Source organism: Malus domestica, chromosome 13 (assembly GCF_042453785.1).
Source record: "Malus domestica chromosome 13, GDT2T_hap1".
In the NCBI taxonomy this organism is placed as follows: Eukaryota; Viridiplantae; Streptophyta; class Magnoliopsida; order Rosales; family Rosaceae; genus Malus; species Malus domestica.
Window position 1 is genome coordinate 33,854,461 of NC_091673.1, and position 25,326 is coordinate 33,879,786.

At 38.8% G+C, this 25,326-nt stretch overlaps 1 protein-coding gene and 1 pseudogene across 3 annotated transcripts; one reads left to right on the top strand and one right to left on the bottom strand.

The window, feature by feature from the left end:
* The first annotated feature begins 452 nt into the window (after positions 1-452).
* Positions 453-2,340, top strand: LOC103432215 ((R)-mandelonitrile lyase 1-like; annotated as a pseudogene).
* Positions 2,341-3,265: 925 nt separating this feature from the next.
* On the bottom strand, positions 3,266-9,028 carry LOC103432210 (ADP-ribosylation factor 1). 3 transcript variants are annotated; one of them, XM_008370389.4, is made up of 9 exons: positions 8,857-9,028; positions 8,544-8,759; positions 8,406-8,444; positions 8,125-8,187; positions 6,599-6,617; positions 5,426-5,537; positions 4,973-5,020; positions 4,617-4,747; positions 3,266-3,681 (listed from the first exon to the last, which is right to left on the bottom strand). In XM_008370389.4, exons 2-9 carry the CDS (start codon positions 8,644-8,646, stop codon positions 3,648-3,650), a joined length of 549 nt encoding a protein of 182 aa, XP_008368611.1. In that variant the 5' UTR covers positions 8,647-8,759; positions 8,857-9,028; the 3' UTR covers positions 3,266-3,647. The 3 variants fall into 3 exon arrangements, with proteins under 3 accessions (XP_008368611.1, XP_008368612.1, XP_008368610.1); XM_008370390.4 differs by having other exon boundaries at positions 8,861-9,025; XM_008370388.4 differs by having other exon boundaries at positions 8,834-9,016.
* Between the last annotated feature and the right edge of the window lie 16,298 nt (positions 9,029-25,326).

Consider the following 25,326-nt stretch of genomic DNA (forward strand, 5'->3'; position numbering starts at 1 on the left):
ACGCATGGTGGTGGTGCAGCTGCAGTAATCGTATTGATGATGGCGGTGATATAGGGTCGTGAAAAGTCACAACAATCTCTTTTAGTGGTAAAATTGGCTCTAATCCTCAGATAAAAGGCGCAGCGAGGACCGTAACTAACAGTAAAACCAAATCCATGTTTCGAGGTCGTGGCGAGTCCATTGCAATCTTGGATTGCAAGGATTGCTCATTGTTGTTCTTACTTGTTGCCCTCCGTGTTCTCACCATGGTTATTTGGTATGAACAAATGATGGTGAACAATGAATGAAAAACGAAAAACAATGAAAAAAGATTTTGGGATTTACTTTCTTCGCTCAAATCTCTAATCACACGTTGAGTATAACTCAATTTCTCTCAATGAAAGCACCAATTTGTGGATGCAAATTCTTTCTAGGGTTGGATTAACAAACTCACACTTACAAAATAAGAAACAATGTTAACCGAATTGACAAACGCCGAGAAAAAGGGGGAGGGTGTCCACCAAATGACATATGATGCCTATGTCAGAAAAAGTAGTTTGAAAGAAACTAGAACAAAGAGACTTTTGAGTAGTAGATGGTGGTTACCGATTTTCATTTTGGACTTGGCTATTTATAGGAGAGACTCGGTGCATGCGACTGGAAGGTGAGCCCACAGGCCATCATAGGTAGACCACTACGTTTTGCAAGTATGATATAGACCAATCTCCGCAAGAAGCTACAGAAGTCCTTTGCCAGAACGCGAGACACCTAAAGAAGACTCTGAAGCGTAAACCCTTGCTTCCTTGGGTTGGGGAATGCATGATGGAAGGATTGGGACATCATGGGCCCAAAGGGCACCTTGATATGTGTATAGACCTGAAGGCCCAAGACCTATAGGGTAGGTAGTTGCTTGGCCCTTGAGGACTGGTGTGGCTTACTCATGACATCAAAGGTAAAATCGTCATATTAAGATAAAAGTCCACGTGTTAATCTCCTCTTGAATGTGGTTAATCTATGTCTCTACAAAGTTGACTTCAACAAGTTTCACTTGTTACCGAGTTACGTACTTGCATGCTCAAACACATGACATCAACTCTAACGAATAAATCATTGCACAAAATATTTTATTTAATTTTAAATTTTTATATTTGACATTGCATATTTTTTTGACTTATTGATATTTAAATGTTATTGGAAGACAAATTTCTTAAAACAGGACCTTGAAAATTTATAAATCCATTACAATATTAAGTTTATTTCTTTAAATAATTGGCCCAAGTTAGGATGAAAATATTTTCACTATATAGAGGTTATACCTATATAGAATATCATTATGGAATTATTTTACTGTAAACATCTCCTAGCAATTAGGATTTTTAGGGTGGTGATTGTTCATTCATGACTTGTGACGTTCTTGAACCGTTTAAGGTTAGGCCACGGGTGGCGTTGTTATATTAGATATTAGATTAGCTACTAGCGAAATTTGAACTCACGCCGTCATGCAAAGACTCAATATATTTCCACCACTATGGTAAAGGCTCACGTGCTGCCTATTCATTTCATAAGTGCTTGTTCCATGTAATGTTTGGGTCCTGCGAGTAGAGGGAGAAAAGTCAACTTTTTAGTGGTCGCTCGTGTGTGTATCTATACATGCATAACGTCCTCTAATGAACATGCACAACCGAAAAAGTACACAATAAATTCTGCTAAATCTTTCAAAAGGAGAAACGTAAGTCTATCCGGCTTAAAATTTGTGTACAACGCCATCGATCTTCCATTAGAAAAAAAGTATGACTACGTGGCACATCAGGGTGTCCATCGGCAGCAACTTTATCGGCAAACAACTCCGTGCTCGTTCTAGAAGGGGGCGGTCTTCCTGCAACAAATCCGACTTGACTCAAGATGGGTTTATATACGATCTCCAACAAGAAGATGATGGAAAGACGCCGGTTGAAAGGATCATGACAGAAGACGGTATTCCTACTGTTAGAGGCAGGGTTCTTGGTGGCGCTAGTGTAATCAATACCCGAGTCTACACCAGAGCTAACATGTCATTCTACAATGAATCATGAATTAAATGGGACATGGATTTGGTTAACAAGTCATATGGGTGAGTTGAAGAAACTATTGTGTTCAAGCCAAACTCATTTCCTTGGCAATCTGTTATACGAGAAGCGTTTTCGGAGGCTGGTGGTTTTGGTACTGGTAATGGATTCAGTTTGGATCACAATAAAGGAACTAGAGTCACCGCCACCGGTTCAACTTTTGACAACATTGGAACAACTAACAAGACATGCAGCTGATGAACTTCTTGTTGAAATATCCCACATCGACCGTATCTCTGAGAAAATAAGAGTTTAAATATCCAAACTCTACTCTAACTAATACCGTGACCTTTTGTGATAAAACTTTACACCTGACGGATTGTGCAACTTGTAATTAACAAGTTAAGGACAATATCAGTGTTGTGCAACTTGTAATTAACAAGTTAAGGACAATATCAGTGTTGTTGGAGTGAGGCTTTGGACCGTCTCTCTAACATAGTAGAGAAGATCATATTCTCTTCCGAAAATTCTAGTATGTTGCATCAGCGTCCTTATGTTGGCCAACTTATATGTGACAGTTCTCGTAATTTCATTAACATAACATTGTCCTCCCGAAGTCCAATGGAAGCCTATTTTGTAACAGTTCTGGGAATTACAAACAACTTATACCAATGTTCTCTCGAGCCTATAGACTTTTTCCTTGTCCTTCTTATCCCCTGCCAAATTCAACTTTTGCTCACATTCCTAGCAAAAGTTCCAGGATCCTTGCCCTATGTGACTCCCTCAAGCTAAAGTCATTCTTTGATGTAAAAATCGGTCGAAATGTCAGATTCAACTACTTTTAAAAAACCAACGGACCTTTCTCATTGTGTTGAGCCGAACAGCTACATGTGCTCCGCATCACCTCATTTGTGTGTCCACATGCTAGGGTTGAAAATTTACCACACATTGACAGGAAGAGAAACCTTGCATGAGCATATAAGGAACCTTTCCTTGTAACGTATCTAAAGAGCCGTTCTCTCATGAATTTTGACGCGTAGTGTAAACAGGGGACTTTCGTACAATACATCCATGTACTACAATCGCCTGTTAATGGTCAAATATGTTGTAGTGACATTCAACGACCATACCTCTCTGGTAAGGAATCTCCCTTGCAATGTCGTTTCCCATGAACTATAAATGATAATCTTGAAATACCTTGTAATTTACTTTCTGAACTAAGACAGGTACGAAAAATACAATGGCAAAAACACATTAGGTTCATTTCTTCAAGTTTCGGCTCAAAAGTGACTGATAAACCAACCCAAAGGCGATAAACAATATTGGTCAACTTCCATGTCCAAGGTTAGAAAAATTACATTATCCCAACCACAGAAGAACACAAGCAAAATAAAAACTAGCATAATTGATTAAAGGCACAGAAAAACACGAAAATGACTAAAATACGAGCCAAATTTTACATGTATAACAGTCGTTTGCTCCAAAATGGGAACAGAAGAAAAATCGGCAAAGGACAATAGCCATAACTGCACTCTTGAATGAAATTTTCTATCAGAACGCCATTCCTCCCAAATTCTGACCTGTCTACGCAGAAGTAAGCTTTGATTTCCCAAAACCGATGGATTAGCCACCTCCGGACTTGAGTGTGTTACTCAACCTACGTTAACAAGTATATTGTAAACAAAGAAGTTGAAAACTAAAAAGAAATTGAAAATTCATCATCACTTGTAACCGTACAAAGTCTTAAAACTAAATTTAACCACACCAAAAAAACTATGTTATGAAATAAATCCCCCCAACCGCACTATGCATATTGTTCAAAAGGAAAAATAACTGTTATTGGCACTCCATAAAAGTCGCCATGCAGTCCTCACTAGTGAAGAAAATAAGGGACGTAGGAGTGCATGAGGACTTTAGTGCTAATAACAATTCCCATAGCAAAACTCAAACAGAATGCATATCGGGCAGGAACCAGGATTACAGTCAATAGTTTCAGAAGGGAATTAATGGATAAAAAATCCTAATGACTTCATGCTGGACCCTTGGAATTTCTACTACGTTAGTGGGAACAATGTTAGCGTAAATAGTTAATATTAGGCATGTATGCAACAAATGTGAAAACTACTAGTACTCGCTTTTTGTTCTAGCTTAGCAGTTGGAGGTCTAATTTTAATCTACCATCACTGAAGATTTAACTCTGAAATTATCAAATTCGTTCTACAAGCTCGGTTTCTGCATGATACTCATGGTTAAAATCATTATAAACACCGTATTGACCACTAAAGTACCAACTAATGCTTTTTGGGACACGTGGCTTCTAATAATGGACTGAGGTGAACTGAGCATAAAACTCAACAAGAAGTTACCGGACTTTTCCTTTCCCCTTTGCTCTTCACAAGGGAAGCCAAGACAATAGGCAATAACTATTAGCTCAACCTTCATCCAGTTAAATGTCAGTTCAGTGTCATCCAGTTTTAAAACTGTACGAAATTCCTAGGATACATAAATGTGTAGAACACGTGTAACTACAAAGGAACACATCCACCATTTCTAAATAGAATTACAGAAAATTTGACAAAAAGTAACGCATACCAGTCTAAACCCTCAAATAGGCCTTCCCCTTTTATGGCAGAAGTTTTAAAAATAGCCCACTGGCGATTTTTTATCTTGTGCAACTCTAAAGCCTCAGTTATTGCAGCATCATCAAGTGCACCAGGAAGATCCTAATAAACCAAAAGAAAATAAAAAAATGATCACAAAGAGCAAAACTGATTGAAAAAAATAGGCACAAAGATATGAAACTGAACTTTGAATGTAAGAACTGCTGCCCTTTCAAAGTTTTTTAACAAATGACATTTTTCTTGTTCTTATACATATACATATTATTCAAATGATTAAACAGCAATTTTTCACCAAACCATGCAAATCTAACAGAAAATTCCACAAACCTGCTTATTGGCAAAAATGACGACAACTGCACCTTTCAACTCTTCCTCCTGCCAAAGGGCTCAAAAGCAATAAAACCACTATCAAATGCACAAATATACATAAATAACCAACACAACCAATAAGTAAAAGCCAAACTCAAGGGAGTGAGAGAAAGAGAGTAGAATTATGGAATCACAAACATCCAAGGCCAAGAATTCACATTAACATAAGTTTCTCACACTACAAAGAATTTCCACCTTATTATTAAGATTCCCAGAGGCTCCAACTAGATCTATTTATATCCCCTCTAAACAAACTTCTTAAATCAATTTCTCTTTCCTTATATTTACATTTACAGCAACAGAGCACTGACAACAATACGGAAGCTAGAATACATGACGCAGAAAAAGGCCTATACTATATATTCCAAAAAATTATTTTAAATATTCAAATGCAAGCCAAAAATAAGTTACCTCCAGTATTGCATGAAACTCGTCTTTAGCTATTACCAGCCTATCGGTGTCACTAGAATCAACAACATAGATTATGGCCTGAGTATTTGGAAAATAGCATCTCCAATATGGCCTGTGACACGAAACAATATAGAGTCTGGTGAGCTTATTGTTAACTTAGAAATCACTGGGAGTGACAAACCAAAAGATACTCAAAGTGACCCAACAGTACGCATAACTTAAAATTCAAAAAACATGAGTTTCAGTACCACAAAATAGTATGCTCAAGATACGCATCAGATGAAGATTTTCATTAATAATTCCCAATCATAAAGCATTACATCCTATGGATACTTTCTTTATGGGTAAGCAATTCAAAAGGAAAAAATGAAAAACAAACCTTGACCTAACCCTTACAACTGGTATCCATACTGCTCATCCAGGGATCTCCCTTTTGGGTGTCCTTAGTGAAAACAAGATGTTACCCAGCCAAGTTATTTTTATATAAAGCTGCAATGCTAATAAATACCCATCAATGTTTTATCTTAAAACCTAGTCCGGTGTCAAGCTAAAAAATAAAAGGCTACTATCATCATCTATCCCTCATATTCAATGGCAAAGCCCTATTGTTTAACAATTACGTGTTTTGCATAAAGTTTCTAACAGTGTAGTTCAGACTAAAGCACTCTTAGATTAGATCAATTTGGCTTGAGAGACTATATCTCAACATGAATTTACTTGGACACTAATGGCATCCATTGAAGCATTTCAATAAAATAAAGAAACATATTTACACAGAGAATTCAGGCATACAGAATAATCAAAGTGATATTGCAACACCCCGTAAATGGATCCAATTAATAATCATAAAACGCAGAACCACATTTATACTGAAACTTCAATCAAGCAAAGCTTACGGAGGGTTCTGACAATAAATCCTACTCATATAAAATACAAGTACATATTCCATTTATGATATTTTTCTAATACAAGTACATGTTCCATTTATGATAATTTTCTTCTAACCCTCAATGAAGATTCACTTTAAAAGGCTAGAACATATGTACTAATCAAGATTCATCTGGCACATCAGATTACAAAATATTATAACTTATACTTCTATTAATATAAATACAGAAAAGTTTACAAAATATCAAACCATATCAAAATACCATTTAGTCAAAGAAACAATACCTGATACTTGTCTGTCCACCTGTATAAGCAAACAATAACAAATTTATTAGAACAATGCAAAAACGTGACTTCTCTTTTTTTTTTTTTATCAAGAAACTGACATGAGTCCATAACTTGAGCTTTAAAAGTTATTATCCATCATATTAAAGATTAAAACATCATATAAGTAGTGAAAAATGATGTAAGAGCTTTTAGAGTTATTTTCCATTATACAGAAGGAAATACATGTTAGCATTGCTTCCAAAAATTACAACGATGCACCGGTAGTCATGAAAGGCAAAGTTTAAAACCAAAATATCATGATCATAGCATACTGCCTCCTTAAAAGAAAATTCAATATACAATAAAGGTCGTACCCAGTGCACAAGGCTCCCGCTTTACGCAGGGTCTGGGAGAGGTGAATGTCGGCTAGCCTTACCCCCATTTATGGAGAGGCTGCTCCCAAGTCTCGAACCCGAGACCTACCGCTCATGGGCGAAGGCACTTGCCATCGCACCAAATGCGACCTCTTAAGCGACAAAAAACCACTTAAGCGACAAAAAACCAACAAGTAAAGTTAAACACATTCAAACACGCAGAATATAGATAAGAATATACAATAAACTAAAATAATTCTGTACATGAACACAAACTAAAATAATTCTGTACATGAACACAAACTCCACTTAAGCGACAAAAACCAACAAGTAAAGTTAAACACATTCAAACACGCAGAATATAGATAAGAATATACACTTCTCTGTAATCACAGGATAAAAGACTAGATTATTTTGTTTACGTTAAGTACATGAACACAACCAACCACCAGAAAGTTGAAAAATTGAAGTTAACGTAAACAAAGTTGACAAAGTTGAAATATTAATGCCTAATACATCCGCCTTCAGTTGGGTAAATAGAGATCATGGTCTTAAAGAAGAAAAATTGATAAAAGACATATTTTCTTTTGACTATTTTGGTAAAAGCATCCATTTTAATATGGTTATAGAGGTCCAATCCAGTCATGAATAGCTTGAGTTCAAGCCATGGTGTCTTTCAATCCTGTTTGTTGATTCAAGGAACAAATCAAGCTCAAGCTTGTATCAGTCGCCTAGGCATAAAATTAAGCTGTGAATCACATCAAAACCTCCTTAATATTGTACCAAAATTCATGTGATTCCAACTATGAATCAGCTTCTCATAAGTCATTTGAAATAGGATCAATAAGTCCAATCTAAATCGACCATGACTAGAGTTTGAACCCTACTGTTTTGGATATGGATCTGGTTCTCTGATCCACTATTCAGATTTACAACTGTTACAATGATAAGGTTATTGAAATACGTATCCAAGTTTTTTGCCTCAGTAAGAGTTTTACCCCTAAAATTCATACTGACTCTACAAAATTAATTAAATCAAAGCACATCTAATCTCCAACTTCAGGTATACTCTAAATAGCAGGTCATGGTTCTCCTACAATATGGAATCAAAGTAGCATATCTCACTTCATGCCGACTGAAGATACAAGTAGGGTATATATATAGGCATACCGAGATCCCAGACTTGGAACTTGATGTTGTTGTACTGCACTGTCTCAACATTAAATCCAATCGCTGCATCCAAGTAAAAGAGATGATTTAACAAAATATCTTATTTCTAATCCGAAGAACAAGGGAAGCTGCACAAACTCGCTAGGCTACCATTTAAGCAGTACATTGACTTGTTACATTCAAATTTTCATCATCTTGTAATTTGTGAGCAACCAAACAACAAGAAAATCAAATACAACCCATAAACAACCGAACCCGAAGAAACGAAAAGGAATACCAACTTGGGATCGTGGAGACAACCTCCCCCATCTGGAGCCGATCTGGGGAAAACCCAATGCAAGTCAGAAATCACCAAAATTAGCACAAACCCACTTCACAAAATCGAAGAAAAAAAACACAAAAGGGCAGTGAAATCGCACAGAGAATGGTGGTTTTGCCAGCATTGTCCAATCCGAGGACGAGGATCCGAGCTTCCTTGTTCCCAAACAGGGAAGAGAACATTTTAGTGAACAAAATGCCCATCTTTGTGCGAGATTTGATTTCGCCTCAGCGCATGAATGGGCTCGGAGATCAAACGGATTTGAATCCTTTTATGGGTCTGAGATCGGGTCTTGAACTCAGAACCCTTTACCTCCCTGCAAATATCACCAGAGTGAGAAAAGTGTGATCACGAAGAGAGAGAGAGAGGGGGAGGGGGGGATTTGCGTGCCTGGGGAAAGAGAGAGGGCCTGCCTGCCTGTGAAAATTGCTGAGGATTTGTGAAATTTTGAGAAATTTGAAAACTGGGGTTGGTGGAGATAAGAATTTTTTTTTTTTCCTTCTCCGTTTGCAATTTTCTGAGAGGAACGAATCGAAATTGGGGAACACCGAGAATCCGAAGTAACGCAGTCTGGAATTTTGGAGGAGTTTTATTCCCGTGATTAGCGTGCCGTAAGCATTCTTCATTCAGTGGGACCCAATTGCTTACGTGGCAATATTCTGCTCGTAGATTACAAGAGAGGATCCTCGTTGGATCCTCTTTGTGAGGATCCCGTGATCCTTCAATCACATCCGTTTATCGTACATCGTGCTGCCAGTTTTTGTTAGGTACGGTTTTGTATTCAATTTTAAATAAAAAAATTTACAATAGTTTTTTACCGCACGATGTATAATAAACGGATGTGATTAGAGGATCTTCAGGATTCTCACAAAAAGGATTCGACCAGGATCCTTCTGGGTTGATTACCTTGGAATACAAAATTTTGTGTGTATCAGATACACGTGGATGCTGACATGTGTACTATTATTAGTATTGGGTAACTAACTTGACAATTTCTTACACGACCTGTTAACACGACACGAGAATAATAGGTTTCATGTCAACACAATAACTAATCAGATCGTTATTGAGTTACTGGTTAAAAACTCATTAACAATGGGTCCTTAATGGGTTTACATTAGATCCGGTAGTTTTTGACACCACACGGTAACACGAAACGAAAACAACACGAAAATAACGGGTTTCGGGTCAATACGATAACTTATCGGGTGACCCGTTATGAACCCATTAACGGGTATACACGCGGGTAACCCGTTTCAACCAGTTAAGAAAATATTTATTTTGATAATTTTAAAGTTAATTACTAAAAGATTTATTATAAAATACAATAGCCATACTAATATATATACAATATATTCTATATTAAATATTGTATTATTATTCTATATAAGTTTAAAAAATAAGTTTTAGTCATTATTTATTTTTATTATGAGAGTTCCTTATTATCATTACTAGGATAAATTTTACTTAACATGTTGTTGTCCAAAATTAAAATAAACTAATATAGTATTTGTATAGGTAAGAACTAAGAAGACATACAATTTATATTTAACCGTCGATTGCCATTTAAGCTTTATTCTTCTTTCTGAATTTCATTTTTTAAATTTTCTTTTTTGAAAACATGATCATCTGGTAGATGTAAGAAGATGAACGGTTCAGATCTTTGGTATCATGTTTCGATATTTACGGTTAACTGAAATATGAGTCGATATCATATAGTTTGTAGAAACTTTATAAACATCAAGCAATATTTTCACTAACCGTAAAACTCTGAATATAATATCAAGGATCCAAATTGTTCATCTTTCTGCATCCTCTAATAGATCAAGTTTTCAAAAAAGAAAAACTAAAAAAAAAAAAAACAAAATTTGATGAGAACAATGAAGCGTAAATGTAAACAACAATCAATGGTTAAATTTTGATCTATGATTTATATGATTATAGTGATGAATTTCGAAGTTAAACTTTTCATGAAAGTTGTAAAGCTTGTCATTATGAGCGTTTATATATTTTTTCTATATTTTTTTATACTTATGAGTCGATATCATATAGTTTGTAGAAACTTTATAAACATCAAGCAATATTTTCACTAACCGTAAAACTCTGAATATAATATCAAGGATCCAAACTGTTCATCTTTCTGCATCCTCTAATAGATCAAGTTTTCAAAAAAGAAAATCTGAAGAAAAAAAAAACAAAATTTGATGAGAACAATGAAGCGTAAATGTAAACAACAATCAACGGTTAAATTTTGATCTATGATTTATATGATTATAGTGACAAATTTCGAAGTTAAGCTTTTCATGAAAGTTGTAAAGCTTGTCATTATAAGCGTTTATATATTTTTTTCTATATTTTTTTACACTTCTACATTAGTTAAAAAACTATTAAAGACTTTAGGTAAATGAAAATATACTTAAAAGAAAAATACGTTTTTATGTTTTGGATGTGACAATATGGTATGTATATACTTATTTAGTATTATGTTTTTCATTTGATTATTTATTGGTTTAAAATATATTTTCCTTAACAGGTAACGGGTCGGGTCATATTACCTGTTAATATTATTAGGTCGATTTTGGGTCAAGTCATTTTACCCTTTTATTTTAACGGGTGTTACACGACACGACCCGTTAAGATATTGGGTATGACACGAAAACGACACGAACACGGAAAACACGACACGAATGCCAGGTCTAGTTTACACACGGGTAACCCGTTTCGACCAGTTAAGGAAAAATTATTTTAATTTTAATGTTTAACTACTAAAAATACTTACTATAAGTTAAAAAAAAGTAAGTTAAAATTTTTAATCATAGCTATAATGTATATATTGTATATCAAATATGTATTATTGTATTATTATTCTATATAAGTTATAAAAAAAAGAAGTTTTTTTCTTAATCACAACAAGTGACCCAATAATAAGGGTGCGGACTGCAGCTACCTAATAAACAAAAAAATGTGGGAGTTCCTAGGTTCAATGCTTCGAGTTGGTGAGCCTGCATGACCGTTGTGGAGCCAAAAATAATCAAGAAAAATATGGAAGCTACATGTGAATTTTTGGGTAAAAAGACAAAATTACCCTCGAGACACACCATAACTCCCACGGGCAGTGGACAATAACGACTCAATCAAGGTCAAAGGTTAACAAAATAGGTATTCATTCAAAACCTATTTCATCAAGCCTCATCAAATTCTCACCACAAGATAACCCCAAATTATTCTTTCAAATTAGGATTGATTACGAAAATTAATTGATTAATTTCCTAATTAATTTCTTAATTGATTGCAAGATATTATTTTGACATAATATCTTGCATTTAGAACTAAGAAACCACCATAAGTGGCCAAACCCCTTTTCTACAAATAGGGCCGGTCACACCCCTATAAATAGCCCTCATTTTCTCCAAAACCTAAGTCCAATTCTCTTCTAAAATTCTCCAAATTTCTCTAAACACATTCTCTCTCAAATTCTAACTTAGGTATCGGAGGTTCTTCGGCCAAAGCCCCCTCATTCATCGTGGACGCGTGAGGCTCTTGGCCTTGACCTAAGGTGTTAATTGTTTTGCAAGTGCATTTTCATCCAAGAAGAAGAATGAGGAAATTTGCATACACAAATTGATGTTTTCATGTAGAGTCTTGATTCAAACGCTCGTAAAAGACGCTCGCATTCAAGGTTTTTCGTTTTCTTATTCATTTGTAGATTTTTCGTACGTTCTTATTCTTGGAATTTTTATTTATAAAAATTCTTTGATAAAACGTAAAAGAAAAGTACAATGACTAGAAACCATGACAAACAGAAATTCCAATGTTCAAGAATTAGGACCACAGTGATCCATAAGGCTCAACACAATGACGAATGAAGCGGCACCACCCTTAAGGGACACCATCGTGGATATGCCTACTGCAGCCACCATGGCAGCTCACGACGAGATAGGGACTTATGGTGAAGGCCTTACCTTACAGCCACAAGCCTAGGCCTGTGCCAACTTGCAGCAGCGAGCCCAGGCCCATGCCACAAAGGAGCCTAGCATGGCCCAAGCTCAAAGAGCCTAAGCTGCAACCCTAGCTGCCAAAGTAACAGCCTAAGCCCCGCAGGCCTAAGGCGCTGCACAGGCCCAGGCCGCGCCAAGATAAGCCCAGCGTCTACACGCTCAAGTGGCTCGGTTTGTGGCCACGACCCGACTCGCTCCTGCGATCCAACTCGAAGCCCAGCCCACTTCCGTGGCCTTCCAAGTAACCTAACCCAGTCTGAGATCAGTTTAACCTACCCGGCTCTAAATTTCTGAACCTACGATTGAATCGGGGGCATTTTCACCCCATTTCTCTATGGATTTGACATTTCCCAACTCAAATCTCGTGCCCATAGTCTACCACACATCCACTACTCAAGGAGACGCATTATGTCCAAGCTCTTCCAACTCAAATGGAGAATAATACTTGTCTTGACAAGTCATAGAGTTGATGAGTGCCCTCGCACAGCAGACGACCTTGGTGAATTAGCTTGTTTATACCAGATTTGACCAATCCCAAAACTACTGAGCACTGGTCAACGTTATATCGTCAAGGACCCAGAAGAGTTTCCTTCCAACCAAGAGGCCAATCACAGCGCAACACATGTCGACATCAGAAGCCAATCATAGTGCGACACATATCAACATCAGAAGCCAATCACAACACGACACGGGTCAATGTCAGAATGAAACTAGAAACTCTCTTCTATAAATAGAGATCATTCTCTCACAATATTTCCTAATGTCATTTGTACTAAATCATTCACTAGTACTCACTAAAGGAGAGCTTGAACCTATGTACTTGTGTAAACCCTTCACAATTAATGAGAACTCCTCCACTCCGTGGACGTAGTCAATCTGAGTGAACCGCGTACATCTTGTGTTTGCTTCCCTGTCTCTATCCATTTACATACTTATCCACACTAGTGACCGGAGCAATCTAGTGAAGGTCACAAACTTAACACTTTCTGTTGTACCAAAGTCCTCACTAATTTTGTGCATCAACATTTGGCGCTGTCTATGGGAACGACATTTATTCCCACTCTCTTCAGCTTTGCCAAGCTAGTTTCCACCATTCGTACATTCTCTTTTGACCAGGCATCCCTCTCCAACATGGGGAGCGAAGGAAGCCACAGCACATAGAATGACACCCCTCTTTCACAAAGTGCGAAGCAACGAAAGAAAGAAAGAAAGAGGGTTACTTTTCAAGCTAAAGTCGATGACCTAGAAGCTCAGAACAATAAGATAGCAATGAAGAATGAGGTCCTCCAGGAGCAGTATGAGAAGCTCTTTGAGACGCTCCATGAAATTAGGCGTACTCAAACATGCAAGCTCGTTGCCCCTATGGACATCAACCATCATCTGGGTGCCCCCCAACACAGAGGGGCACCTCCCTTCGACATGGGTATCCTTGATGAGGAGCGAGCTAATCATCAAAACATTGATCAACATGAGACTTTTCTCAACCCAGATACTTCAACCCGAAGTAGAAGAAGTGGATGAAGACACCACCTTGCAGAAGGATTGGAAGGATCGAAAGCCGTTTATCGTGACTGCCGAGACTTCTTCAAGCAACGTCGAAAGAATCCCCTCCATATATGCTCAAAGATCAATGACCCAAGGGTTTCTGAAAGACTCGGTCACCTCCCACGACAGAGGCTAGCTGCCAATCTAGGGAAGGAATGACAGGTCCTAGAGGAACATGAAGGTACAAGGGACTCTGAGGTATTCCGACAGACTCGCCCTAGAAGTCAATATGGCGAGTCCAAGAAAAAACCACATGCCCTTGCTCAAACTTTCCTACTTCCAAGAGGCAATGGAGACATATGAAAGAAAATTCCAATGGTACATGACTCCACTCAGGATCCCTTTATCCTACAGCTGCTTGAAGGCCGAACGTCAGGGCTAGATACCTGACTAGAACGTCAGGGCTAGATACCTGACTAGAACCAACCTAGGCATGGCCCTCTCACAAGAAGGATCATCGACACCCCCTTCGAGCGAAAACAAAACAAAAGCTTGGTTTACAATCTTATATTAGAAGGGAGGACCCAATTGAACACCTTAACCTCTTTGAGTCCACCATGGCATATCGGATGCACACCGACGAAGAGCGATGGCTTATCTTCCCCTCCACCCTCTCTGGCGGAGCTCTAAACTAGTATTGTCGTCTTCCACTTGAGACAGTAGACTCATTTGAGGAATTGAGGAAACTGTTTGTCTTTCAACACATCTTCCAGACCGATCGCTTGCATTCTGCAGATGACTTGTTCACTATTCGCCAGAAGCCGGACGAGTCACTACGAAAGTATGCCGGTCGCTTTAGCCATAAGTATTCTCATTGCGCTGAGGAAGATGACAAGACCGCCTTCAAGGCCTTCATAGCAGGCCTACGTGATTGTTTCTTCAAGTACATGATCAATGCCAACACTTGGAAGACTTATTCTGAGGTGATGGCACATGCTTACAACCACGCCTCTGCCGAAGCAAGGACATACCAAGGGAACCCCCATATGGTTAACCCCTATCAACAAATGGGAAGTGAAAGTCAAGTTCTACCAAGTGAGGAGATATTGGCCATTAAGACACCCATTGCATCATCTCCTGCCTCATTTAGCTACTTGCTAAGTCACCAAACGTATCTGTCTCTTGGTAAGAGGAATGATTTTTACTATCAGCAAGCCCATTACAACAAGAGGGATAAAAGTTCGTATCAAACAACCAGGGGTGAACGTAGCGTCGACTATTATGACTATGGGGCCAAGCCTCACTCTTTCAAAATGGAGGACTAGGTACTGAAGGAAATGCTATTATAAGAAGGCATACACATTACAAATGTTTTGACTCTCAACCGCTTGAGATCTTTTGTCACAAGTTATTCGGCAAATATTTAAAGAAGAGGGAATTCAGAAAACTTCTTCTGAGTCTTTTGCGTTCCTAGCACTGGAACACTTGGTCTACGCTGACCTACCCTTATGCTCCAACTCAAAGCTTCAACATGCGTACTTTGACACAAAGTATGTGATACTAAGTGTTACAACCAACATGGTTCACATATCAAAAGCATGGATCCCTTCATGCATAACAAAACATTCATAAGCATCACTAATATCAATCAATATAAACATTATACATTCCAACACATTCATACATAAACATCATACATTCCAACACATTCATACATAAACATCATACATTCCAACACATTCATACATAAACATCATACATTCCAACGCATCCATACATAAGCAAACTGTGCTTCGAAAGGGTTCAACATACTTTGTGTCTTCGACACTTGCTACAATGTGCCTCGACACCTTGCCTTTATTCTCACCAACCAGGTGATGAAATGTGAAGAAGGAACTCATCTTCATACCACTAACCAGGTGATGAAATGTACAACCCGTACTCTAATATCATTTGGCAACTTGCCACTCATGCCACCAACCAGGTGAAGAAGGAACTCATCTTCATGCCATCAACCAGGTGATGAAATGTACAACCCGTACTTTAATATCATTTGGCAACTTGCCATTCATGCCACCAACCAGGTGAAGAAGGAACTTATCCTTGTGCCACCAACCAGGTGATGAAATGTGATGAAAGGTGATAAAGGAACTCACCTTTGTACCACCAACCAAGTGATGAAAGCAACTCACCATTCATTCCACCTACTAGAAGACGAGTGGTACAACTTGTACATGTGAACTCCTAGCATTCACAAATAATAAAAAACCCACAAGCTTGACAACTTAACTAGGGGAGCACTTATGCCCAATAAGAGTTATAGTCACCAACAAAGTCTTATTGCAAGCCAACAACAACTTCAGTGCATGGCATACGAAGATCAAGCTATTAAGCCCTCTTGCATCTGCTTTAGACATTTCCCCTTTGTAACAATGAAAACACTACAACTCGTAGAAAGCTTCACATTCTTGATCAAGACAGTGTGAAGCAAAACCAATTTATGGTGCCAACAAGAGCTTTATCAAAGGAGTTCAACCACGATTCTCAAACGCTTCACACACTCTTGATCAAGATAGTGAGAAGCAAAACCAATTTATAGTGTCAACAAGAGCTTCATCAATGGAGGGTAACCATAATTCTCAAAATCTTTACACACTCTTGATCAAGACAATGTGAAGCAAAACCAATTTATGGTGCCAACAAGAGCTTCATCAATGGAAGGCAACCATAATTCTCAAAAGCTTCACACACTCTTGATCAAGACAGTGTGAAGCAAAACCAATTTATGGTGCCAACAAAAGCTTCATCAAAGGAGTTCAACCACAATTCTCAAAAGCTTCACACACTCTTGATCAAAACAGTGTGAAGCAAAACCAATTTCTGCTGCCAACAAGAGCTTCATCAATGGAGGGCAACCACAACTCTTAAAAGCTTCACACACTCTTGATCAAGATAGTGTGAAGCAAAACCAATTTATGGTGCCAACAAAAGCTTCATCAAAGGAGTTCAACCACAATTCTCAAAAGCTTCACACACTCTTGATCAAGACAGTGTGAAGCAAAACCAATTTATGCTGCCAGCAAGAGCTTCATCAATGGAGGGCAACCATAATTCTCAAAAGCTTCACACACTCTTGATCAAGACAGTGTGAAGCAAAACCAATTTATGGTGCCAACAAAAGCTTGATCAATGGAGGGCAACTACAATTCTCAAACCTTCGAGGTAAATTCAAGACTGTTCGAAGCAAATTCAATTTATATGGTTCATCCAAACCCTCGACTACTACAAGGTGTGGCTTGCATCACAATCTCTTGCTCAACAGTGTGGAAGCAAAATTTGTATATGTTGTCTCTCCCACACAAGGAAGAAAAAATCGATAATATCGACGATATTTCACCGATATTATCGGTTTTTTGGAAGTCTGATATTTTTTTACTATCCAAATGATTTTCGTCAAAAAATATGGATATTATCGATAATATCGATAATATCGCGATATTTTTAAAATTATCGATAATATCGCGATATAATATTCAAAAATACTTAAAAATGTTGAGAAATCTCAACACATACTACACTTGATCATAGCCCAAAGGCCAACCAAGTCATGCTTTTCTCAGATTTGGAATGTGGGTTTTATAAGCCTTCTTGCTTGCTCACTGCCCTCGCATGGGCGATGTGGGACTCGACCAAGGAAGAAAATAGGAATTTCGGCCGGAAATCCACACCCACTTTAAACGGCCATAACTTTGTCAAAACTCAACAAAATCAAGCAAGACAAAAACGAAAGTTGTAGCCCTCGAAGAGACGAAGAGAATGGACCTCACGCGATGTCTGAATCGTCGTGGTTTGGCCGGAAAATTCCTCGAAAGTCACTGAGGTCGCCAGAAACTGGGTAAGATTCAAATGAGTATAACTTTTTCAATACTCAACGAAATTGAGTGAAACAAAAAGGAAAGTTGTACTACTCGACGGGACGAAGAGATTGATACCTTGCACGCCGGCCAACTCGCCGTGGTTTGGCCGGAAAACCAGTGTCAAATTCGGCACATTATTCTTCATCATTTTATTCACTTCCCTTTTTTTTTTTTTTTTTAATATCCTAAATAAAACCTCCCAATATTGTACTAATTAATTATATATAAATGATTATGGTGTGTTTAAACTTCTTTCATTAACTACTACATATTTTCTACACTCACAATGTTTGCCAGCTCGCTATATAATCAACTTAAATCAGTTAAATCCATCATGCAATGCATTTCCTTCCAATTTTTTGTGATAAACTAATAGATAATTGACTAAATAAACATCCTGCAAAGTTTCATTAAAAATTTCCAAGTTTTTCTTACAATTTCCGTGGTTTCCATGTAATTTTTATCGATATCGATATTATCCCGATATTTCCATCGATATTTCCGTGTTTTCGGACTACCGATATTTCCGATATTACCGATATTTTCTTCCTTGCTCCCACATTTTCAAATTTCTAGTTTCCAAAAAAAAAAAAAAAGGGAAATTCAACAAAGCTTCATCAATGGAGGACAACTACAAATTATCAAAAGCTTCACACTATCTTGATCAAGATAGTGTGAAGCAAAATCAATTCGTGGTACCCAACAAAGCTTCACCACAAAAGCTTCACCAACAAAAGCTTCATCAATGGAGGACAACTACAAATTGTCAAAAGCTTCACATTATCTTGATCAAGATAGTGTGAAGCAAAATCAATTCATAGTACCCAACAAAAGCTTCAACTCCGAAGCTTCACCTACAAAGCTTAACTCCAAAGCTTCACCTACAAAAGCTTCACCCACAATAGCTTCACCCACAATAGCTTCACCTACAAAAGCTTCACCCATAAAAGCTTCACCCATAAAAGTTTCACCCACCACAAAAGCTTCACCTACAAAAGCTTCACCCACAATAGCTTCACCTACAAAAGCTTCACCCATAAAATCATCACCCACCACAAAAGCTTCACCTACAAAAGCTTCACCCACAATAGCTTCACCCATAAAAGCTTCACCCATAAAAGCTTCACCAACAAAAGCGTCACCCACAAAAGCTTCACCCACAAAAGCTTCACTCACCACAAAAGCTACACCCACAAAAGCTTCACCTACCACAAAAGCTTCACCTACAAAAGCTTCACCCATAAAAGCTTCACCAACAAAAGTTTCACCCACAAAAGCTTCCCCCACCACAAAAGCTTCACCAACAACAAAAGCTTCACCCACAAAAGCTTCACCAAGAAAAGCTTCACCTACCACAAAAGCTTCACCCACAAAAGCTTCACCTACAAAAGCTTCACCTACAAAGCTTCAACATAAAAGCTTCACCTACAAAAACTTTACACTATATTGATAAAGATAGTGTGAAGCAAAATCAATTCGTGGTACCCAACAAAGCTTCACCACAAAAACTTCACCAACAAAAGCTTCATCAATGGAGGACAACTGCAAATTCTCAAAAGCTTCACACTATCTTGATCAAGATAGTGTGAAGCAAAATCGATTCATAGTACCCAACAAAAGCTTCAACTCCAAAGCTTCACCTACAAAGCTCAACTCCAAAGCTTCACCTATAAAAGCTTCACCCATAAAAGCTTCACCCACCACAAAAGTTTCACCTACAAAAGCTTCACCCACAATAGCTTCACCTACAAACACTTCACCCACCACAAAAGCTTCACCCACCACAAAAGCTTCACCCACAAAAGCTTCACCCATAAAAGCTTCACCAACAAAAGCTTCACCCACAAAAGCTTCACCTACAAAAGCTTCACCCATAAAAGCTTCACCCATAAAAGCTTCCCCCACCACAAAAGCTTCACCAACAAAAGCTTCACCAACAAAAGCTTCACCCACCACAAAAGCTTCACCCACAAAAGCTTCACCTACAAAAGCTTCACCTACAAAGCTTCAACACAAAAGCTTCTCCTACAAAAGCTTCAAACTATCTTGACCAAGATAGTGTGAAGCAAAATCAAATCATGGTACCCAACAAAGTTTCAACCTCAAAGCTTCACCTACAAAGCTTCACCTAAAAAGCTTAATATATATATATATATATATACATATTTTCGAAAATTCGAAATTCAAAAATTCAAAAATTCGAAAATTTAGAAATTCGAAAATTCGAAAATTCAGAAATTTGAAAATTCAAAAAAAAAAAACAATTGCCTAGGCCTCCTCTTCTTTGGGCCTAACAACTTTCATAACAAATATATATGAATGAGGAGTTTTGGGCTACCACTTAGAAAGGAAAATGGCGAAGTTTTGTTACTTTGGAAACTTGGCTACTAGCAAGACACCTCCTTCGTCAACTCCCTCCACTAGAGACTTGGGGGACTCCTACCATATGCTACTGCACCTTGATAGTCGGAAGTCTCATGACCACTAAGTGACTTGGATTTTTTCAAATCTCCAACCGAGAAGTTTTCCTCACTCTGGAAATTAAGGGAGCACTACCTCAACCTACATGCTTCACTCACAAAGCTTCAACATACAAGATTGAACAAAAGGAAAAATTCAAAGAACTTAGTGAAGAATGCCTTGGTGTATTTAACACAATACGTTGAAATGAAGCAAAGCTTGTTTATTGATATCTCCGATAAGTTACAAATATATACATATACATGAATCAAAATAAACAAACAAGAGGAAGCCTTCACAAAGGTTGCTCAGGAGAAGTCTCAGCAATCGGCAGAGCCCAGAAAGATGAGGCACCAGATGGTGATTATTTAGAGCCTCAGTACTAGGCAGAATCCCAGAAGGAGGAGGCATGAAGGTTGATCATTTGGAGCTTCATTACGCGGTACAGCCCCAGAAGACGAAGGCAATAAATGCCTTTGGAACAAACCCACCAACCTCTGATGATCAAGTAAAATCTGACCATCAGATTCTTGCAGCTGGTTGAGCTTCCTCTTCATGTTTGTAGCATAGTCATGTGCGAGCCTGTGCAACTATTTATTCTCATGCTTGAGCCCTCTGATCTCCTGTTTGAGACTTATCACTTCAGCCGCCAATGATTCAACTTGGCAGATTCGAGCAAATAGGCGTTGAGCCATATTAGACATAGAAACTGCTCATTGAACACTGAGAGCTAGAGAATCCTTAACAGCCAACTCATCAGACCGTTTGGAAAGTAGTCTGTTATCTTTGGGAGTGAGAAGGTTCCTGGCCACCACCGCAGTAGTCATATCATTCTTCATCACAATGTCCCCAACGGTTAGAGGACCAGTAGGGGATAAGAAGGATGGGCGCCATATGTTGTCTTAAGAAGGCATAGTTGCCTCTTCACCAAAGTTCAAGTCAAAACGACGGTCGGATAGGCCAGACATTCTCAGAAATGATGAAGGAGAAATTAGGTGCAATAAATCTCTGAAGTAAAGGGAAAATTCCTACAAGCAATAACTCTCTGAATGTACTTCTTGCACACAATTGGTGCCCTTATAAAAGAAAGGGCAACATGGCCGTTAGTTCAAAAATCGAAGAGGCACCACTCTCCGGATTCCGAAGAGGCACCACTTTCCACACGCAACATTAGCTCATCGGGTACCACATATAACTTTGCCAAAGATCTCTGACAAAGTTTAGACACATAAATTTTGAAGGTCCAGCTACCCTACTATTGCCCACAATGGTAAAGGAATAGCACCACTGCTTGATAACTAAAAAGTACCAATGTGTGTCAACCTCCGTGCTCCTTGGCAAGGCAGAATGGCAAAAATGCCCAACCTTTACTCTCATTTGAGAAAACACTCCCAACAAAATTGCTTGCTCAAAAATCGAAGAGGCACCGCCTTCCGAAACTCGAGAGCCAAACTCCCAACATGATTACTTTCTTAAAAAATCGAAGAGACACTGTTTTTCGAATCTCAAAAGTCAGACTCCTAATAGGATTGCTTTCTTAAAAATTGAAGAGGCACCGCTCTCCGAATCTCAAGAGCCAGACTCCTAACAGGATAACGTGCTAAAAAATTGAAAAGGCATCGCCCTCCGAATCCTGAGAGCCAGACTCCCAATAGGATTAATTTCTCAAAAATCGAAAAGACACTGCTCTCCGAATCTCAAGAGTCAAACTCCCAAGAGGATTGCTTTCTCAAAAATAGAAGAGGCACCGTTCTCTGAATCTCAAGAGCCAGATCTTCGACAAGATTATTTGTTCGAAAACCGAAGAGGCACCGCTCTCCGAACTTTGAGAGCCAAATTTCCTTGGATAAAGCTTGTCTGCAATCTTCACACGTAACATCAGCTTTCCAAATACCACATACCACTTTTTCAAAGTGCTCTGACAAAGTTAAAACATGTGAAGCTTGCAGCTCCCACTACATTGCTATGACCAAGCAGATTAAAGGAATATCACTACTACTTGTAGTTAGGGAGACTCCTATATATGTCGACCTCCATCCTCCACAGCCAGGCAGACCTGCAAATAAAAAAAATGCTCAACTTTTCTTCACATCCGAGAAGGCACTCTCAGCAGAGTCTCTTGAAATACTCATATTCTTTTCCCCCCGATAATACCTCTGTAAACAAGCCACACCAGAGCAAGAGTATCTCATATCATCAAGGTTAAAAGCAAGAGTATCCCATATCATGGTTTTTTCCTATCTTTTCTTTTGGCCTTGTTCTTACCTGCAAGACAAGGAGCAAGAGAGCAATCAGTCAGCACTTGGAATCATGCTTCCAGTCAGGAACTGACTACCTGGAACTCCTTGCTTGATTACTTAACTGGCATTGCTCTCGAGTACTCATTTTCAACATCTTATGCTTCCAGAAAAGATACCACATCTGCCTGAGGAACAGATAGGGCAAGTGAGAAGGATACAAGGAAGCATGTGGAGACAAGCGCAACAGAACACGTGCTGATTCATCTATTACCTTGTCAACAACAAAAGTATCCCATATCATCAAGGTCGAACACATTCTTGATTTGATGGACTTGTTTTGACCCTCAAATTCTTGAGTCGGCCTTATACTCTAGAGGAAACCATAAAACCTTCCAGCCCAGTTCAAGAATAAACCTGTGGAAAGTTACTTCTTCAAAAGCAAAAGTATCTCATATGATTTCTTCTCCATTTGCTTCTCCTTATCCTTGTTGCTATTTACGACACAAGGAGAAAAAGAACAATCAACCGGAAGCCGAAGTCGAACCTCAAATCCAGGTTGCTTGCTTGGAAGTCTAATTGCTTACCTTGTCTGTTACCTCATTCGGCAAATCTCCTAGCTCGGCAACTTGAGGGACTCTTACTATAGGGTTTGTATCGCACTTGACCAAGCCCAAAACTACAAGTAAGCTTCAAGTGAAATTGATACATTACCTTGTGCATCTTTATCGGTTAAAGATACCACCCCTGGATGGAGGAAAAGTACTTCCAGAGAAGATGCCACATCTACATATGAGACAGATAAGGGAAGTGAAAATGATACCACACTTCGGTACTTAGAAGTTTCGTGATTACTCAATGGCTTGGATCTTGCAAGTCCCCAACCGAGGAGCTTCCCTTACTCGGGAACTTAAGGGAGCACTGTTTGTACCATACTTGACCAATCCTAAAACTACTGAGCACGGTTAATGTTATACCGTCAAGGACCCAGCAGAGTTTCTCTGCAACTAGGAGGCTAATCACAGCGCAACACGTGTCGACATCAGAAACCAATCATAGCGCGACACGTGTCAACATCAGAAGCCAATCACAACACGACACGTGTCAAAATCAGAATGAAACTAGAAACTCTCTTTTATAAATAGAGATCATTCTCTCACAATATTTCCTAATGTCATTTGTACTAAATCATTCACTAGTACTCACTAAAGGAGAGCTTGAACCTATGTACTTGTGTAAACCCTTCACAATTAATGAGAACTCTTTTACTCCGTGGACGTAGCCAATCTGGGTGAACCACGTACATCTTGTGTTTGCTTCCCTGTCCCTATCCATTTACATACTTATCCACACTAGTGACCGGAGCAATCTAGCGAAGGTTACAAACTTAACACTTTCTGTTGTACCAAAGTCCTCACTGATTTTGTGCATCAACATAGCTTTTGCAGTGCACTAAGATGCAATGTACCCTTGATAAGGTGTCTCGAAGTAGGACAAGTGTAGACAAGGAACCTCTCCAGCAGCGTCTCGGTAAACAACCACTCGACAAATCATGAACCAAGCGTTCCAGCAGTGTACACTCTCGACTAGGCCCCCGAGATAACGTATACTCCCATTTTAGGGCGCGGAGGATAGTGCACTCTTGGTTAGGCCACATGGCAATCATACATTCACGACTAGGACCATACTCCAATGATCAAGCTGAGAAACTTTTCAAGCGAAGTGTTCATTCGCGGCTAGGCCCGCAAGAAGCATCATCCACCTCATATCGGAGTAGGCCGCACGACAGACGAAGAGAAGCAGTCACTCAATTCGGCTCAAGTTCAACTAGCAACCTACGAGGAATTCACTCACCTGCTAAAAATGTACCACATGCACCGTAGCTGTGGCATAGATGAACCAAGCACATAGAAAAATAGCCTAGACTAGCAGGTCAAAAACGGGGACAGCCAAGAGCTTCGCTACCCTAACAAAGGTAAATTCAGGAAGAAGTAAAAAGGCTAATGACCGAGTGATTGCATAATTTCCAACGTAATGAGGTCACTAACAAGGCACTACGAAGGGACATGACCATTATAAGCAAGTCACCCTTCACGGATGAGATCGAGTAGGCAGAGCTTCCACGCAAATTCAGCATGCCACATTTCACATCCTTTAAATGAGATGGAGACCTGGAGAGACACCTAAAACACTACCAAAATGCAATGATCCTATATCGGAATAACGATGCTCTCATATGCAAGATATTCGTCACCACTCTACAAGGCGAGGTGCAAGATTGGTTCTACACCTTACCACCACAATCCATCCGGAGTTTCAACGAACTTGCTTTGGTTTTCACCAAAGAATATTCATTTATCGCTCGATTAAGAAGAAGTCTGACCACTTGTTCAACGTCAAGAAGAACCCAGAGGAGTCGCTTCGTAACTATGTGAAAAGGTTCAAAGCAAAAAAGGTAAAGATAGTCAGATGCAATGACGCGATAGCTAGATAAGCCTTTCAAAAATGACTTCCAGCAGACTACCCGCTGTTCAAAAAATTGATCAAGAAAAAAGATCTAACTCTGGCAGAGAAGCATACATTTTGTGACGAGGCTCGCCAATGCACATTCAAGAACTTGAAGAAGTACTTAACATCACCTCCTTATTATCTAAGCCAGAAGCAGCAGAGAACTTATTTACATGCTTGACAATATCTGAAGCAGCAATAAGCTCTACCCTTATACGAGAAAAGTTGGGGGTCCAACTACCTGCATTCCACAATTCAAAAGCTCTCCTCGATGCGGA

Coding starts and splice junctions, on each gene's coding strand:
- LOC103432210 (XM_008370389.4), bottom strand. CDS start 8,646: ATGGGCATTTTGTTCACTAAAATGTTCTCTTCCCTGTTTGGGAACAAG. Junction 8,445..8,543: donor TGGCAAAACCACCATTCTCT/GTGCGATTTCAC, acceptor GGTTTTCCCCAG/ATCGGCTCCAGATGGGGGAG. Junction 8,188..8,405: donor GGTTGTCTCCACGATCCCAA/GTTGGTATTCCT, acceptor ACTTGGATGCAG/CGATTGGATTTAATGTTGAG.